The sequence below is a fragment of the Mobula hypostoma genome, chromosome 5 (genome assembly GCF_963921235.1).
Source record: "Mobula hypostoma chromosome 5, sMobHyp1.1, whole genome shotgun sequence".
In the NCBI taxonomy this organism is placed as follows: domain Eukaryota; kingdom Metazoa; phylum Chordata; class Chondrichthyes; order Myliobatiformes; family Myliobatidae; genus Mobula; species Mobula hypostoma.
Genome location: NC_086101.1, coordinates 95,245,286 through 95,263,537, shown reverse-complemented (window position 1 = coordinate 95,263,537; position 18,252 = coordinate 95,245,286). Strand labels below are relative to the sequence as shown.

The following is an 18,252-nucleotide window of genomic DNA, read 5'->3' as shown; positions in this document are numbered from 1 at the left end:
CAAATATCTAATTAATCAATCAGGTGGCAGAAGTTCAATGCATAAAAGCATGCAGGTATGGTATAGAGGTTCAGTTGTTCAGGCCATACATCAGAATGAGGAGGAAATGTGATCCAAATAGCTTTGACCATGGAATGATTGTTGGCCAGGCAGGCTGGTTTTAATACCTCTGGAACTGTCGATCTCCTAGGATTTTCATGTACAGGTCTCTAAAGTTTACAGAGAATGATGTGAGAGATAAAAAAAAATCCAGTGAGCGGCAGTTCTTGGGTGAAAATGCGTTTTTAATGAGAGAGGCCAGAGGAGAATAGCCAGAGGGGTTCAAAGTGACAGGAAGGAGACAGTAACTTAAATAACCATGCATTACAATAGTCATGTTCAGAAGAGCATCTCTGAATGTACAACACGTTGAATCTTGAAGTGGATAGGCTACTTCATGAACATACACACAGTGACCACTTTATTAGGTACAGGAGGTATCTAATGTAGTGGCCAGTGACTACAGGGCTTAACAGCATCGCTGAATGCCTCTTCAGTCACTTACTGAGACTTAATTGATTAAGCACATCAACAGAGAAGAAAGGGAAATTAAATACAAGCAATTTCCATTTTAACCTTTCTGTGTCACAGATATTTAATGGTGTGGCATTAATAATGAGTTTATTGCTCAGTGGGTCTAATGCTCTTAAGTACTAGACATTACTTCCTATCATAAGTTTAATAGGTAAACATACAAAGAGACAAAATATTTAAAATAATCATTAAGGCTGAAAAAGTATTTGTACATTACAAAAGGTGAACAGGTCAGTAGATTCTCTAATAAAGAACAAAGTTCAAAGTAAATTTATTATCAAAGTACATATACGTCACCATATACAACCCTGAGATTCATTTTCCTGTGGGCAATCCAGTAAATACAGAGATACACTACAGAATCAATGAAAGACTATACCCAACAGGATGGACAACCAGCTGCTGTGCAAAAGACAACAAGCTATGTAAATACAAAAAGAAATAACATAATTTTAATAATAAATAAATAAGCAATAAATTTCAAGAACATCAGATGAAGAATTCTTGAAAGTGACTATTTATCGTTTCACTCAGCCTGATCTGCTGAGGTTTTCTCCCGACATTTGTCCTTTTATTTCAGATTTCTAGTATCTGTAGATTTTTCTTTAGAACTTTTGTTACAGTAAATTGAAGAGATTCATTCGCACGTCATAATTGTGTTACAGGGCTACCTGTCAGAGTTCTGATCTGAAGGTTTGTGTTTGAATTATACAAAGGCAATTGGGGGATTTAACTGTAATTAAATCTGAAATAAAATTTACCCTGTGTCATGCTAACAGTGAAACTTCCATATTGTTGCCAAGGCCCATTTAGTTACTCATGTACTCTGAGGAAGGAAATCTACTATCCCAGATGTTGTGGGCATTTTCTGTGCTGTATTGTTCTTCAGCAAATGACACCAGATTTACCAATGTAATTGATTGTTAATTACTTCTTCAGCTTGTGTCCATCATGTGTACAAATAAATAAACAAACAAACAAATAAATAAATAAATTTCAGTCCAACGCCTCAACTTTCACTACACCTGTATCTGACTGTGCCTGCATATCTGACAACAAACGCGGCTTGACTTGACATGATTTTTCTTAATCTGGTGTACTTGCCAACTGATTGGTGCATTAACATCAGTACGTATTTTTAACTAGCTCTCATTCTTTTCAGCCAGACTTAGCCTCTTGAAAATTCTTCAGGGTGTTCTCCAATCAGTCCTACATTACTGTTTTAAGTCACTCAGATAATAAGAACTAAGAAATATGAGGCAGAATAACAGTTAGGCATGGACTAGATGGGCCAAAGGGATACTTTTAATGCTGTAGTGCTGCAGGACTAAATACTACAGTGAAAACTGAATAGTCATCCTGGTCTGCACTGCCTACAAACTTCTAGGCCAATCACTGTGCAATCAGAGTACTTTCAGCCACAAAATATATTGGCCACAGTGGTATCAAACTCCTTGTAGTCACTAACAAAATATTTAAAGGTGATCCATTTTGGTTTTGTCAAGGTGATTCGGCTCCCGATGAGGTAACAATGTAGAACAAGCATGGACAACAGAATGGTACTTCAAAGACATCGAAGGAGCAATGGATAAACACAAGAGATTCTACAGATGCTGGAAATCCAGAGCAATTTACACAAAATGCTGAAGGGACTCTGCAGGCCAGGCACCAAGGATGGGAGGAATAAACAGTAGAAGTTTCGGACTGAGACCATTCAGTAGGACTGGAAAGGATGGGATAGAGAAGACAAAATAAGAATGTGGGGGGAGGGGAGGGGAAGGAGTACAAATCAGAAGGTGATAGCTGAAGCCAGGTGAAGGGAAAGGGAGGTAGATGGGGGAGGGGGAATGGTGAGAAGCTGGGAGGTAATAGTTGGGAAACATAAAAGATATGCATGGCACCTGGGAGCACAAGCAAAAAAATCAGAGCAACACACATAAAAGTTGCTGGTGAATGCAGCAGGCCAGACAGCATCTATAGGAAGAGGTAGTCGACGTTTTGGGCTGAGACCCTTCGTCAGGACTAAGTGAAAGAAGAGCAAGTAGGAGATTTGAAAGTGGGAGATGGAGGGGGAGATCCAAAATGATAGGAGAAGACAGGAGGGAGAGGGATGGAGCCAAGAGCTGGACAGTTGATTGGCAAAAGGGATATGAGAGAATCATGGGACGGGAGGCCTGGGGAGAAAGAAAGGGGGAGGGGTGAAGCCCAGAGGATGGGCAAGGAGTATAGTGAGAGGGACAAAGGGAGAAAAAGGAGAGAGAGAAAAAGAACATATATATAATAAATAAATGAATAAATAAATAAATAACAGATGGGGTACAAGGGGGAGGAGGGGCTATCATTTTGGATCTCCCCCTCCCACTTTCAAATCTCTTACTAGCTCTTCTTTCAGTTAGCCCTGACGAAGGGTCTCGGCCCGAAACGTTGACTGTACCTCTCCCTATAGATGCTGCCTGGCCTGCTGTGTTCACCAGTAAGTTTTATGTGTGTTGCTTGAAATTCCAGCATCTGCAGATTTCCTTGTGTTTGCGTTTAAAAAAAAAAGAGAATCAGTCCATCAGGATGGAAACGTGTCTTACTTTAAGGGTTGAATCGTGATGAAGGGACTCAGCTCAAAATGCCAATTGTCTACTCTTCTCCATAAGTGCTGCCTGACCTGCTGAGTTCCTCCAGCATTTTGTACTTGTTGCCTTCCTTTCCTGTCAGATTCCACCATCTTGTAACCCTTTGCTGCTTCCACTCTTCACCTCAAACTCTTTGGTTGTTGCTCTTTCCATCCTTCGCTCCTTCACCTGCTTCCATCTGCCAATCACCATTTCTCACCTGGTTCCACACATCACTTGCCAACTCTTACCTAACCACATCCCTCACTTGAAAACTGCCATGAGAATCACCTGGGTCTCCCTGTTCCCATTTGTGACATTTATCAGGAATGTTGCAGAAGAAGGAACTGAAACATTGTTGAAGATCTGTACCACCCAACCCACCATCTCTTTGACCCACTACTGACAGGAAGGAGGTACAGCAGCATCAAGACTACAACTGCCAGACTAGGCAACAGCTTCTTCCCTCAGCTGTGAAAAGAATGAACGCCCTGCCAGCACCAAGGTCTCATCACTAGGACAGTGAGCTGTTTACTGTTGACTGTTTAATGTTTACCTGTGCATTTGAATTGTAATTTATAGAACATAGAACATAGAAAGCCTACAGCACAATACAGGCCCTTCGTCACACAATGCTGTGCCGAACATGTACTTACTTAGAAATTACCTAGGGTTACTCATAGCTCTAAGCTCCATCTATCTATCCAGGATCCTCTTAAAAGACCCTATTGTATCCACCTCCATCACAGTCACTAGCAGCCCAAACCACGCATTCAACACTCTCTGCATAAAAAACTTACCCCTGACATCTCCTCTGTACTTTCTTCCAAGCATCTTAAAACTGTGTCCTCTCATGTTAGCCATTTTAGCCCTGGGGAAAAGCCTCTGACTATCCACACGATCAATGCCTTTCATCATCTTATACACCTCTATCAGGTCACCTCTCAAACTCCGTCGCTCCAAGGAGAAAAGGCCAAGTTCATTCAACCTATCCTCATAAGGCATGCTCCCCAATTCAGGCAACATCCTTGTAAACCTCCTCTGCACCATTTCTATAGTTTCCACATCCTTCCTGTAGTGAGGCAACCAGAGCTGAGCGCAGTACTCCAAGTGGGGTCTGACCAGGGTTCAATAGAGCTGTAACATTACCTCTTGGCTCTTGAACTCAGTCCCATGGTTGATGAAGGCCAATGCACCGTATGCCTTCTTAACCACACAGGCAACCTGCACAGCAGCTTTGAGTGTCCTATGGACTCGGACCTCAAGATCCCTCTCATCCTCCACACTGCCAAGAGTCTTACCATGAATGCTATATTCTGCCATCATATTTGACCTACCAAAATGAACCACCTCACACTTATCTGGGTTGAACTCTATCTGCCACTTCTCAGCCCAGTTTTGCATCCTATCAATGTCCCATTGTAAACTCTGACAGCCCTCCACACTATCTACAACACCTCCAACCTTTGTGTCATCAGCAAATTTACTAACCCATCCCTCCATTTCCCCATCCAGGTTATCTATAAAAATCACAAAGAGTAGGGGTCCCAGAATAGATCCCTGATGCACACCACTGGTCACCAACCTCCATGCAGAATATGACCCGTCTACAACCATTCTTTTCCTTCTGAAGGCAAGCTAGTTCTGGATCCACAATGCAAGGTTCCCTTGGATCCCATGTCTCCTTACTTTCTCATTAAATAATATGGTATAATGATAATACAAATAGTTGGATAGGATTCTGTCAAAGGCCCTGACCTAAAGCTACACTCAAACTTCACTTCTTTGTGGCAATGGAACCCACTCCCGGGGTTCACTGACCAACCATTTCTCGATGTCCCAAGAATGCTGCCTAGAATACGAGCGAGCCTTTGGGGTTCTGAGGCTTTGCAGCTCTGCGGACAAGATGATTCAATGCTGGTGCCACAGAATAAAGCATCGCAGGAGAAAATGGAATATTGGGAACAGCAGATCAGCTGTCGGAGGCTCTGTCCTCAGACCTCCCTCTCTCTCTTTCTCTCACTGGTAGGGGAGAGTCTGCTGCTGATTCTTGAGTCAAAGAACTTGAAAGAAAAAGTGATGTGGCAGACTTTAACACTGTAAATCAGTGAGTTTTTTTGTCTTGTTAGTCTCCCCTCTCACTGTGTGACACCTGTGTGACAACTCTCTATCCCCTTATTAGGGAGAGAGAGCCTGTGGTATGTCGAATTGTCAGGTGAACGACTAGTTTTTGCTGGACTGCAGATGATGGTCTTTCTCGGGGGCCTTGCTGTTGCTTGCTTAGTGGGTGGAGGGTGCTGATACTTTTTTGCTGAAATAAGTGGGGGGTGGGGGGCTCAGGAAGGTCACTGCTCTGCTGCTGCTCGTACGTGCGGGGCTTTAGGGTTGTAACATTTTTACTGCCACTCATTCTTACGGACACTCGTCTATTTTCATGGATATCTGTGAAGAAGAATTTCAGGTTGTATGTTGTATACATTCTCTGATATTAAATGTAACTATTGAATTATTGCATAAAAAATGTCATGTCACATGCCAGTGATAATAAACCTGATTCTGATTCTGATATTATGTTTATATAATATTTTGAATTATAATTTATTGATGGTAATATTTTGGTTTATATGCTGTATGTATTGTGGATGCCCTGTTGTCCGGAAGAACATTGTTTCATTTGATTGCATATATGTACGGTCAGACAACTATAAACTTGAACTTGAACTTCTTTACACTATCTCCCTGATATTCCTTCAGTCCAGGTGAAGGATCTCAACCCAAAATCCTGACTGGCATTTTCCTTCCACAGATGTTGTCTGATTCATTGAGTTCCTCCACAGTTTTATTTTGCTTTGGATACCTCTATTAAGACACCTAATTAATCAATTTAATATGAAGACTATGGATACTCAAAAACATTGATCAAGATAAATTGACTTCAAAGAAATAACTTTATGTAAAATGAGCAGTCTACAGCCCACATATTGGACATGCCCTCTTCTCATCAGAAAAGGAAGCCTGAACACTCACACTCCATGATTCAGAAACAGCTTCTTCCCCTCTGCCATCCTCTGCCAGTCCACAAATCCATCATCACTACCTTGTTATTCTTTTATTTTAGTTCACTTTTTTATGTTTTGTACTTTTAAAGCTTTTGCACTGCACTGTCAGTGATAATGAAATGGATTCTGATTCCTCAGTGCAAACTATCAGACATTGTGTGGACAGAAAGGATTCATTTAGTTAACAGTTTAATCACTAGTTTAACTAGTTTGGTGCAACATCGTGAGCAGAAGGGCCTGTAACTGTACCATGCTGTTCTATGCTCTAGGTTCTACTGAACTAAAGATAGATAATGCAGGCAATGTATCGCAGCATTTGTGTCCTGATGCAGAAGATAGTGAGGTTTAGCTGATCATGCTGGAAGGACCAGGGGTGTTATCATTGTGTCATGTTTTATGCCAGGATGATGGAGAACTCCCACATGACCATTGTTCTTTCGATCCTGATGGTCCTGAGCTACACAGGACTTCACTTGTAACACTGACTTCAACCCAGAATTATTTCACTGTCAGATGACACTTACAATTCAGCTCAATCCTTATGAAGTCCTTTATTCCCAGGTTCTCCAGGAAAACCCCCGAGGAAGCTGTAGTTTTGAAGAAAAATGTAATGTCTGCGCTTAGTTCCCCATGGAACGTTGAGAAATGGAGATACGAGGACTCAGTGTTAAATGAAGCTGCATTCCAGTAATTGCCTGTGTGAAAAGTTACCAGACTGTTAGAGAGGAGACCATGTCGTTCATTTAACAGTATAAAATAGGTCAATGCATAGCAACACAATTACATACTCTCAAACTGCTGTCATATAAATAATTAACTTCCACTACTTAGCTGTCAATTTTCTCCATTCAACCACCAGGGGAAAAAACATAAGAATATTCACAATAAGAACCAAATTGGGCCATTCTGCCCCTCAGTTCTGCTAGAGTATTTACTAAAATCATGGTTAATTTGACTATGACTTCAGCTTCACATTTCCATCTACACCCACTTATGTTTCCCATTCTTTCTATCTATCATTGCCTTAAAATATTCCAAGACTCTGTTCTATCAACCTTTGATGACAAGAACGTCAAAGATTAAAGTTTTAAGTTCAAGCTTATTGTCATCTGATAAGTTAATAAATATAATTCAAAATGCATGTAGTGCACAGCACAGGTAAACAGTAAACAGTTCGCTGTCCTAGTGATGACACCTCGATGGTGACAGGGTTTTCATTAGTCTCACAGCCTGGGGGAAGAATCTGTTACCCAGCCTGCCATTCCTAGTCCTGATGCTCCTGTTCCTCCTACCTAACTGTAGTGGATCAAAGAGACTGTAGGATGGGTTGTAGGGATCCTCAACAATGCTTCGAGCCCTCTATGTGCAACACTCTCAGTAAAAGATTCACAACTCTCTGAGAAAAACAAAATGTTGCCTCATCTCTAGAATGTGGGCAGTTGTTTTTTATTCATAAATAGTGAACTTAACTCAAGACTCAAACAAAATAAAACATTCTCTCCACATTTTGTAATCATATATATTTCAACAAGACACCTCTCATTTTGTAAGGTTCTGCTAATACAAGATAACTATATATAAATTTTCTTTTAAAGATACACTCAGTGGCCACTTTATTAGGTACACCTCTACACATTCATATTAATACAAATATCTAATCAGATTATCATGTGGCAAAAACTCAATGCATTAAAGCATGCAGACACGGTCGAGAGGTTCAGTTGTTATTCAGACCAAACATCAAAATGGGGAAGAAATGTGATCAAAGTGTCTTTGACCGTGAAATGATTGCTGGTGCCAAATGGTGTGGTTTGAAAATCTCAACAACTGCTGATCTTCTGAGATTTTCACACACAACAATCTCTAGAGTTTACAAAGAATGGTGCAAAATAAGACAAAAGAAAACATACACTGAGTGTCAGTTTGGTGGCTGAAAATGCCTTGTTAATGAGAGAGGTCAAATGAGAACGCCCAGAGTGGTTTAAGCTGACAAGAAAGTGACAGGAACTCAAATAACTACATGTTACAACAGTGGTGTGCAAAAGAAGATCTCTGAAGCCTTCCAAGAATCCAAGTGGCCGACATCCACTGACTCTTCTTTGTCTACCCTGCCTGTTGTTTCCACAAAGAATTCCAACAGGTTTAGAAACATAGAAAATAGGTGCAGGAGTAGGCCATTCGGCCCTTCAAGCCTGCACCGCCATTCAGTATGATCATGGCTGATCATCCAACTCAGAACCCTATATCTGATTTCTCTCCATACCCCCGATCCCGTTAGCCACAAGGGCCTTATCTAACTCCCTCTTAAATGTAGCCAATGAACTGGCCTCAACTATTTCCTGTGGCAGAGAATTCCACAGATTCACCACTCGCTGTGTGAAGAAGTTTTCCCTCATCTCGGTCCTAAAAGGCTTCCCCTTTATCCTTAAACTGTGACCCCTCGTTCTGGACTTCCCCAACATCGGGAACAATCTTCCTGCATCTAGCCTGTCCAATCCCTTTAGAATTTTATACATTTCAATAAGATCCCCCCTCAATCTTCTAAATTCCAACGAGTATAAGCCTAGTCAATCCAGTCTTTCATCATGTGAAAGTCCTGCCATCCCAGGAATCAATCTGGTGAACCTTCTTTGTACCCCCTCTATGGCAAGAATGTCTTTCCTTAGATTAGGGGACCAAAACTGCACACAATACTCCAGGTGTGGTCTCACCAAGGCCTTGTACAACTGCAGTAGTACCTCCCTGCTCCTGTACTCGAATCCTCTTGCTATGAATGCCAGCATACCATTCGCCTTTTTCACCGCCTGCTGTACCTGCATGCCCACTTTCAATGACTGGTGTACAATGACACCCAGGTCTCGTTGCACCTCCCCTTTTCCTAATTGGCCACCATTCAGATAATAATCTGTTTTCCTGTTCTTGCCACTAAAGTGGATAACCTCACATTTATCCACATTAAATTGCACCTGCCATGAACTTGCCCACTCACCTAACCTATCCAAGTCACCCGGCAACCTCTTAGCATCCTCCTCACAGCTAACACTGCCGCCCAGCTTTGTGTCATCCTCAAACTTTGAGATGCTGCATTTAATTTCCTCGTCTAAGTCATTAATATATATTGTATACAACTGGGGTCCCAGGACTGAGCCTTGCGGTACCCCATTAGTCACTGCCTGCCATTCTGAAAAGGGTCCCGTTTACTCCCACTCTTTACTTCCTGTCTGCTAACCAATTCTCTATCCACATCAATACCATACCCCCAATGCCGTGTGCTTTAAGTTTGCACACCAATCTCCTGTGTGAAACCTTGTCAAAAGCCTTTTGAAAATCCAAATATACCACATCCACTGGTTCTCCCCGATCCACTCTACTAGTTACATTCTCAAAAAATTCTATGAGATTCGTCAGACATGATTTTCCTTTCACAAATCCATGCTGACTTTGTCCGATGATTTCACTGCTTACCAAATGTGCTGTTATCACATCTTTGATAACTGACTCTAGCATTTTCCCCACCACCAATGTCAGGCTTACCGGTCTATAATTCCTCGGTTTCTCTCTCCCTCCTTTTTTAAAAAGCGGGGTTACATTAGCCACCCTCCAGTCCTCAGGAACTAATCCAGAATCTAAAGAGTTTTGAAAAATTATCACTAACGCATTCACTATTTCTTAGGCTACTTCCTTAAGCACTCTGGGATGCAGACCATCTGGCCCTGGGGATTTATCTGCCTTCAATCCCTTCAATTTACCTAACACCACTTCCCTACTAACATGTATTTCCCTCAGTACCTCCATCTCACTAGGCCAAATATGATGGCAGAATATAGTATACAACAGGAATTCTGCAGATGCTGGAAATTCAAGCAACATACATCAAAGTTGCTGGTGAACGCAGAGGCTTCGCAGTAGTGAATTTAAACGCAAACAACAGGAATTCTGCAGATGCTGGAAATTCAAGCAACATACATCAAAGTTGCTGGTGAACGCTCTTCAACTACTCTCTTCGACGGGAGTTCAGTGAAACCATCTCTCACTGCTCCCCATCTGTAATTTCTTCGGCAGAATATAGTATGTTTGTCAGGCAAGATTTCTCCTTAAGGATACCATGCTGACTTTGGCCTATTTGATCACATGCCCTAACCTTAACCCTAACGATGTTGGAAAGAGGTATCTCAAAACCTCTTTCCAACATCTTCCCAACCACCTGTCTGGTGAACTGGTCTATAGTTTCCTTGCATCTGCCTCCCTCCCTTCTTAATATGAAGCTATCAGGCAGGAACTTGTGAGCATAAATTTGGAGCAGATTTTCTCGGGAAATGTATGGCAGAAATGTGCCAAATGTTCAGGGGATATTTACATGGTTTTCTGCATATCTATATTCCAATCAGACAGGGAAAGGATGGTAGGGAACAGGAACCATGGTGTACAAAATCTAGTCAAGAAGAAAAGAAAAGTTTACAAAAGGTTCAAAATCCTAGGTAGTGATAGAGATCTAGAAAATTCTAAGGCTAGCAGGAAGGAGCTTAAAAATGAAATTAAGAGAGCCTGAAGGGGCCATGAGAAGGCCTTGGGAAGCAGGATTAAGGAAAACCCCAAGGCATTCTACGAGTATCTGAACAGCAAGAGGATAAGACGTGAGAGTGTAAGACCGATCAAGTGTGACAGTGAAAAAGTGTGTATGGAACCGGAGGAGATACTTAATGAATACTTTGCTTCAGTATTCACTACGGAAAAGGACCTTGGCGGTTGTAGGGGTGACATACAGTGGACTGAAAAGCTTGAGCACATAGACATTAAGAAAGAAGATGTGCTGGAGCTTTTGGAAAGCATCAAGTTGGATAAGTCACCGGGACCAGACGAGACATACCACAGGTTACTGTGGGAGACGAGGGAGGAGATTACTGAGCCTCTGGCAATGATCTTTGTATCATCAATGGGGATGGGAGAGGTTCTGGAGGATTAGAGGGTTGCAGATGTTGTTCCCTTATTCAAGAAAGGGAGAAGAGATAGCCCAGGAAATTATAGACCAGTGAGTCTTACTTCAATGGTTGGTAAGTTGATGGAGAAGATCCTGAAAGGCAGGATTTATGAACATTTAGGGAGGCATAATATGATTAGGGATAGTCAGCATGGCTTTGTCAAAGGCAGGTCATGCCTTACGAGCCTGATTGAGTTTTTTGAGGATGTGACGAAACACATTGATGACGGCAAAGCAGTAAAGGTAGTGTATATGGATTTCAGCAAGGCATTTGATAAGGTACCGCATGCAAGGCTTATTGAGAAAGTAATGAGGCATGGGATCCAAAGGGACCTTGCTTTGTGGATCTAGAATTGACTTGTTCACAGAAGGCAAAGAGTGGCTGTAGATGGGACATATTCTGCATGGAGGTCGGTGACCAGTGGTGTGCCTCAGGGATCTGTCCTGGGACCCCTCTCTTTGTGATTTCTAAAAGTGACTCGAATGAAGAAATGGAGGGATTGGTTGGTAAATTTGCTGATGACACAAAGGTCGGGGTGTTGTGGATAGTGTGGAGGGCTGTAAGAAGTTACAGTGGGACATTGATAGGATGCAAAACTGGGCTGAGAAGTAGCAGATGGGAGTTCAACCCAGATAAGTGTGAAGTGGTTCGTTCTAGTAGGCCAAATACAATGGCAGAATATCGTATTAATGCTAAGACTCTTGGCAGTGTGGAGGATGAGAGGGATCTAGGGGTCCGAGTCCATAGGACACTGAAAGCTGCTGTGCAGGTTGACATGAACATAACAACACCTTATATTCCATCTGGGTAGCCTCCAACCTGATGGCATGAACATCGACTTCTCTAACTTCCGCTAATGCCCTACCTCCCCCTCGTACCCCATCTGTTACTTTTTTTTATACACACATTCTTTCTCTCACTCTCCTTTTTCTCCCTCTGTCCCTCTGAATATACCCCTTGCCCATCCTCTGGGTCCCCCCCCCCCATCTTTCTTCCCGGACCTCCTGTCCCATGATCCTCTCGTATCCCTTTTGCCTATCACCTGTCCAGCTCTTGGCTCCATCCCTCCCCCTCCTGTCTTCTCCTATCATTTTGGATCTCCCCCTCCCCCTCCCACTTTCAAATCCCTTACTCACTCTTCCTTCAGTTAGTCCTGACGAAGGGTCTCGGCCTGAAACGTCGACTGCACCTCTTCCTAGAGATGCTGCATGGCCTGCTGCGTTCACCAGCAACTTTGATGTGTGTTGCGCAGGTTGACTGTGTGTTTAAGAAGGCATACAGTGTATTGGTCTTCATCAACTGTGGTATTGGGTTCAAGAGCCGAGAGGTGACGTTGCAGCTATATAGGACCCTGGTCAGACCCAACTTGGAGTACTGTGCTCAGTTCTGGTCGCCTTACTACAAGAAGGATGTGGAAAGCATAGAAAGGGTGCAGAGGAGATTTATAAAGATGTTGCCTGGATTGGGGAGCATGTCTTTTGAGAATAGGTTGAGTGAACTTGGCCTTTTCTCCTTGGAGCGACGGAGGATGAGTGGTGAACTGATAGAGGTGTATAAGATGATGAGAGACATTGATTGTGTGGATAGTCAGAGGTTCTTTCCCAGGGTTGAAATGGCTAACACGAGAGGGCACAGTTTTAAGGTACTTGGAAGTGGGTACAGAGATGTCAGGGGTAATTTTTTTACGCAGAGTCGTGAGTGTGTGGAATGGGCTGCTGGTGGAGGTGGATACGATAGGGTTTTTTAAGAGACTCTTGGATAGGTACATAGAGTTTAGAAAAATAGAGAGCTATGGGTAATCCTAGGGAATTTCTAAAGTAAGTACGTGTTCGGCACAGCAATGTGGGCTGAAGGGCCTGTATTGCGCTGTAGGTTTTCTCTGTTTCTTAAAGAGTGAAGTGACATTTGCAATTTTTCAATCCTCCAGGACCATTCTTGAATCTAATATTATTTGAAAGATCATTGCTAATATCTCCACAATCTCTCAGCTACCTCTTTCAGAACCCTGGGGTATTATCCATCTGGCCCAGGTAACTTATCAACCTTCAGACATTTCAGCTTCCCAAGCACCTTCTCCTTGGTAATAACAACCACACTCACATCTGCCCCCTGACGCTCTTGCCTTTCTGGCATACTGCTAGTGTCTTCAACAATGAAGACAGACACAAAATACTTACTAAGTTTGTATTCTATTTCTTTATCGCCCCATTACTATACCTCCAGTGTCATTTTCCAGTGGTCTGATATTCACTCTCACCTCTCTTTTACTCCTTATATATCTGAAAATTTTTTATGTTATCCCCTTTTACCTTATTAGTTGGCTTACTTTCATATTTCATCTTTTCTCTCAGTTTTGCTTTTTATTTGCATTATGATGGCTTTTAAAATCTTCCCAATCCTCTAGCTGTTCACTAATTTTTACCATATTATATTCCTCCCCTTTTGCTTTTATCCTGCTTTTGACTTCCCTTGTCAGCCATCAATAAATTATCATAAAGCATAGAACCAGTCCCTTCACCCATTCAGTCCACGCTGAACTGTTACTCTGCATAGTACCATTGACCCGCAGCTGAACCTTAACCCTCATGTACATGTACTTATCCAAACTTCCCATAAGTATTGCAATCGAGCCCATATCTATCACTTCTGCTGCCACTCTAGTTCACCAGATTATCATGCAGATTGCTGATCCTGGTGACAGGCAAAAATAGCGTTTGCACTGATCCCTGCAGCACACCACTAGTCACAGACCTCCAGTCAGAGGGGCAACCTTCATATTCGATTATCTTCCATAATTATTTGCTGTACATGAACATCAATCTTCTGTAAATAATTCACAGCACACCTGTACCCATTCTGCACCCTCAAGCTCTGTAATCTCTTACTATTTGAATAACATGCTTCTTTTCACAGAATTCCTCTGTGTGCCAATTTGTAAACATACTGGTAAAAAGCATAATGTAATTTGTGTGGATACAGGTCTCCAAAGAAATTGGATCTATGAAATAGTAGACCAATTTGCTCACGGCATTCGAAGACAGAAAAAATCTGAACACCACCTTAATGCCATGTAAAAAAATGAAGTACTAAATCAAGTACCCTAGACTGGAAATATAAATCCATTTTGTTTTGCAATTACTTAGTTATATAAAGATGGAACCATAAAATAGTTTTGTTTTATTTATTTATTTATTTATTCATTCATTCATTCAGAGAGTACTGAATAGGTCCTTCTGGCCTTTAGAGCCACACTGCCCAGCAACCTCGGATTTAACCTTTGTCTGATCATGGGACAGTTTACAATGATCAATTAACCTACTAACTGTTGAGTTTGGACTGAGGGAGGAAACCAGCGGACATGAAGAGAGCTCACACATTCCCTGGGGAGGATATACAATCTCCTTACAGATGATGTTAGAATTGAACTCCAAACTCCAAAGCCCCGGGCTGTAACAGTGTGTACTAATTGCTACACTACCGTAGTGTTGTTTCAGCACAGAAGTGGACCACAAGCCAATATAGCTCGTTGCAATGGAATCTGTTCAGACCCATTCCTCCATTTATTTTCCATGGCCCTATAGGCCCTTCAACTATCTATCTCCCCTAACCCACAAGCACTCATTTACACTCATCACACACTAATCCCACTTTATTATAGAGTCACAGAATGGGAACAAACCCAACTTGTCCTTGCCACTACGCTGTTCAAATTTTCCTGCATTTGATCCATATCTCTTTAAACCGCTCCTTTTCATGTATTTATCCAAATGTTTTTAAAATTTTAAGATGGTACCTCACTCTACAGTATATATCCATCAATCTATGTATGAGAAAGTTTTCCTCAGGTCTCTTTTAAAACTTTCCCTGGTTCTAGAGGACCAATATCTGTTATTTTCTTTCCCTAGGGGAGAAAAAGACTACATCCTATTTACATCTCCCATGATTTTATACAACTCTATAAAATTACCCTCCAGCTTCCCAGGCTTTGGGGGGAAAATGTCCTAGCCTATCCAGGATCTCCTTATAATCCAAGTCTTTTCGTCCTGGTAATATCTGTGAAACAATTCCGTTCTTGCACTGAACATCCTTCCTAAACTGTGATGACAAGAATTGCATCAATGCTTCAGTTGTGGCAGAACTGCTGTTTAATGAAGATTCAACATAACATCCTTGCTTTTATAATCTATGCCTCTGCTTTTGAAGCCTCAGATCCCATAGGCTTTACTAACCACTCTCCCAACATGTTCTGTCACTTACAAAGATTTATGCCCATATACAGCCAGTTCCCTTGGCTCCTCAACAGCCTTTAAAAATGTACAGTTTACTGCACGTTTTATGTTCTTATTCTTCCAAGCAAAATTAATCACTATATTCCCTGGCCTAAATTTATCTGTCATGTGCCACCTAATTCAACAGTCAGTCCAATCTTCACTGAAATAAGTTATCAACATCCTCACTGTTTATATGTTTCTGAGCATCTGCTCATCTGTAAACAAGAAGATTATAGCGAAAATAACTCAGTCCAAATTATTTATATATTTCAAAAGGAGAATTATTTCTCACAGTGACTCCTTGGAGAGCTTGATGCAGACATCTCCATAGACAGAACAACAATTACTACATTCTCCCAGGAGGCTGGGTGAAAATAGAACAAGAAGTCATAGGTTAAGGGTGAAAGGTGAAATATTTAAGGCGAATCTGAGGGGAAGCTCCTTCACTCAGAAAGTAGTGCTAGTGTGGAATGAGCTGCCAGCATGAGTGATAGGTGCAGGTTCAATTGCAATATTAAAGGGAAGATTGGATAGGAACATGGATGGGAGGAGTTTGAAGAGCAGGTAAATGGAACTAGGCAGAAAACCAGCCCACACGGTCTAGATGGGTCGAAGGATCTGTTTCAGTGACTTCCTTTTATTGTCTTGTAACCATGCCACTGAAGTTCCTACAATCCCAATGGTTTCAATTGTGGCGGAAAATCTATTACATGATACTGAGTCAAAGTTTATGATACACACCCATCAGCTGAGTTACCCTCAAGGAACCCTCCATTACTTTGTTGAAGAATTTACTCAAAGTAATCCAGTTACACACCATCTTAATTTATGTTTGCGCACACAAGGCTAAACATAATATGGTTTCCAAGCACATGCTGGCAAATGTTTCTGCCTAAACTGTATTCACTAATATAATATTTTGATTGATGTCAATCAAAGGGTAGATCAAATTATTACCACACAGTTAACAGATTTTTAAAAATAAATTAGAGATAATTTTATTGAAATGTGATATGAATATGAATATTTTCAGAATGTAATTAAGTAGTTGGATGAAGCATATAGAGTGCTCAGCAACCCAAACACTCATGAAAGGTAGCAGAACAGAATGGAGGCAAGATGAGATTAAAGATTAGCTTTATTTCTCGCGTGTAAATTGAAACGTACAACAAAATGAGTTGTTTGTGTCAAATCAAATCAGTGAGGCTTGACTTGGATCCAGCCTGCAAGTGTTGCCATGCTTCCAGCACCTGCATAGCTTACACTAAGACCAAAGACATAGGAGCAGAATGAGGCCATTCAACCCATCAAGACATTTCCACCACTCCGATGTGGCTGATTTACTATCCTTCTCACCCTTTCAACCGCATTCTCCCCATATCCTTTGACACCCTTACTAATCAAGAAACTATCAACCTCTGATTTAAATATATCCAATGACTTGGCCTACTGGAGTATTGTGCAGCCGCAGGAAAAACATTCCCGTGCAAGTCTAGCGAAGATCTTTAAAAAGCAGGAAGTTTTTTCAGAGTGAGTCATTGATTGGAGTACTGCGCAGACACAGAGAAGCAATCCCATGCAAGTCTAGTGAACAGCTTTAAAAAGTTAGTCTATATAAAAGAGAGGTACCACCTCGCAGGGCGGTCATCATGGGAGCAGTTATCGTCAGTAAGGCTTTGACTCAACAGGGCTTCTTCAAGAACAGGCACAGGCAAGGTAAGTAGATAAGTTCATTCTTTATTTCTTACTTCTTTTTTTCTGAGTTAACTCTTGAGAGAATTGGGGGTACATCTGCAGAGCTAGTGTTATGTTCTGAGTGTCAGATGTGGCATTTCCATGAGACTCCCAGCCTCCCTGATGGCCACATTGGCACCAGATGCATCGAAATGCAGCTCCTTATAGACCGTATTAGGGAACTGGAGCTGCAGCTCGATGACCATTGGCTTGTTAGGAGGTGATAGACAGGAGCTACAGGGAGATGGTTACCTCAAGGCTATAGGAGAAAGAAAAATGGGTGTCAGGAGAGGGATGGGAGAACATCAGATTGTGACAAGCACCTCTGTGGCTATCCTCCTCAACAATAAGTACTCCATTTTAAGTACTATTGCGGCGGGGGGGGGGGAACGACATACCTGGGGGAAGCAACAGTGGCCCTGCCTCTGCCACTGAGTCTGTACCTGTGACTCCGAAGGGCAGGGAACTGAAGGGGATGGTAGCACTAATAGGGGACTCTACAGTCAAGGAGAGAGATAAGCGATTCTGTAGCTGTGAAAAGGAAACTCAGATGGTAGTTTGCCTCCCAGGTGCCAGGGTCCGTGATGTTTCTGAACGCATCCACAATATCCTGAAAAAGGGAGGGTGAGCAGCCAGAAGTCATGATACATATTGGTACCAATGACATGGGTAGAGAAAGGAAAGAGGTCTGGAAAACAGAATACAGGGAGTTAGGAAGGAAGCTGAGTATCAGGACCTCAAGGCTGGTTATCTCCAGACTGCTGCCTGTGCCACGAGACAGGGAGGATAAGAATAGAATGAGGTGGCAGATAAATGTGTGGGTTTCAAGAATTGGAGTGGGGGCAGGGATTCAGATTTCAGATAATTGGATCCTCTTCTGGGGCAGGTGTGACCTGAACAATAGGGACGGGTTGCACTTGAATCTGATGGGGACCAATATCTTTGTGGTTAGGTTTACTAGAGCTGTTGGGAGTGGTTTAAACTAATAGGGCATGCAGATGGGAACCAGTATGATAGAGCTGAGGATGAGCCA

At 42.0% G+C, this 18,252-nt stretch overlaps 1 protein-coding gene across 1 annotated transcript in view; it reads right to left on the bottom strand.

Annotated features, from left to right (window-relative positions):
- The window catches only part of LOC134346865 (contactin-associated protein-like 5), a 1,591,243-nt gene that overhangs the window by 453,825 nt on the left and 1,119,166 nt on the right, over nucleotides 1–18,252 (bottom strand). Inside the window, exon 16 of the mRNA XM_063048670.1 lies at nucleotides 6,760–6,930. Within this exon, the coding sequence (XP_062904740.1) occupies nucleotides 6,760–6,930 (171 nt within the window). The remainder of the gene's footprint in view (nucleotides 1–6,759; nucleotides 6,931–18,252) is intronic.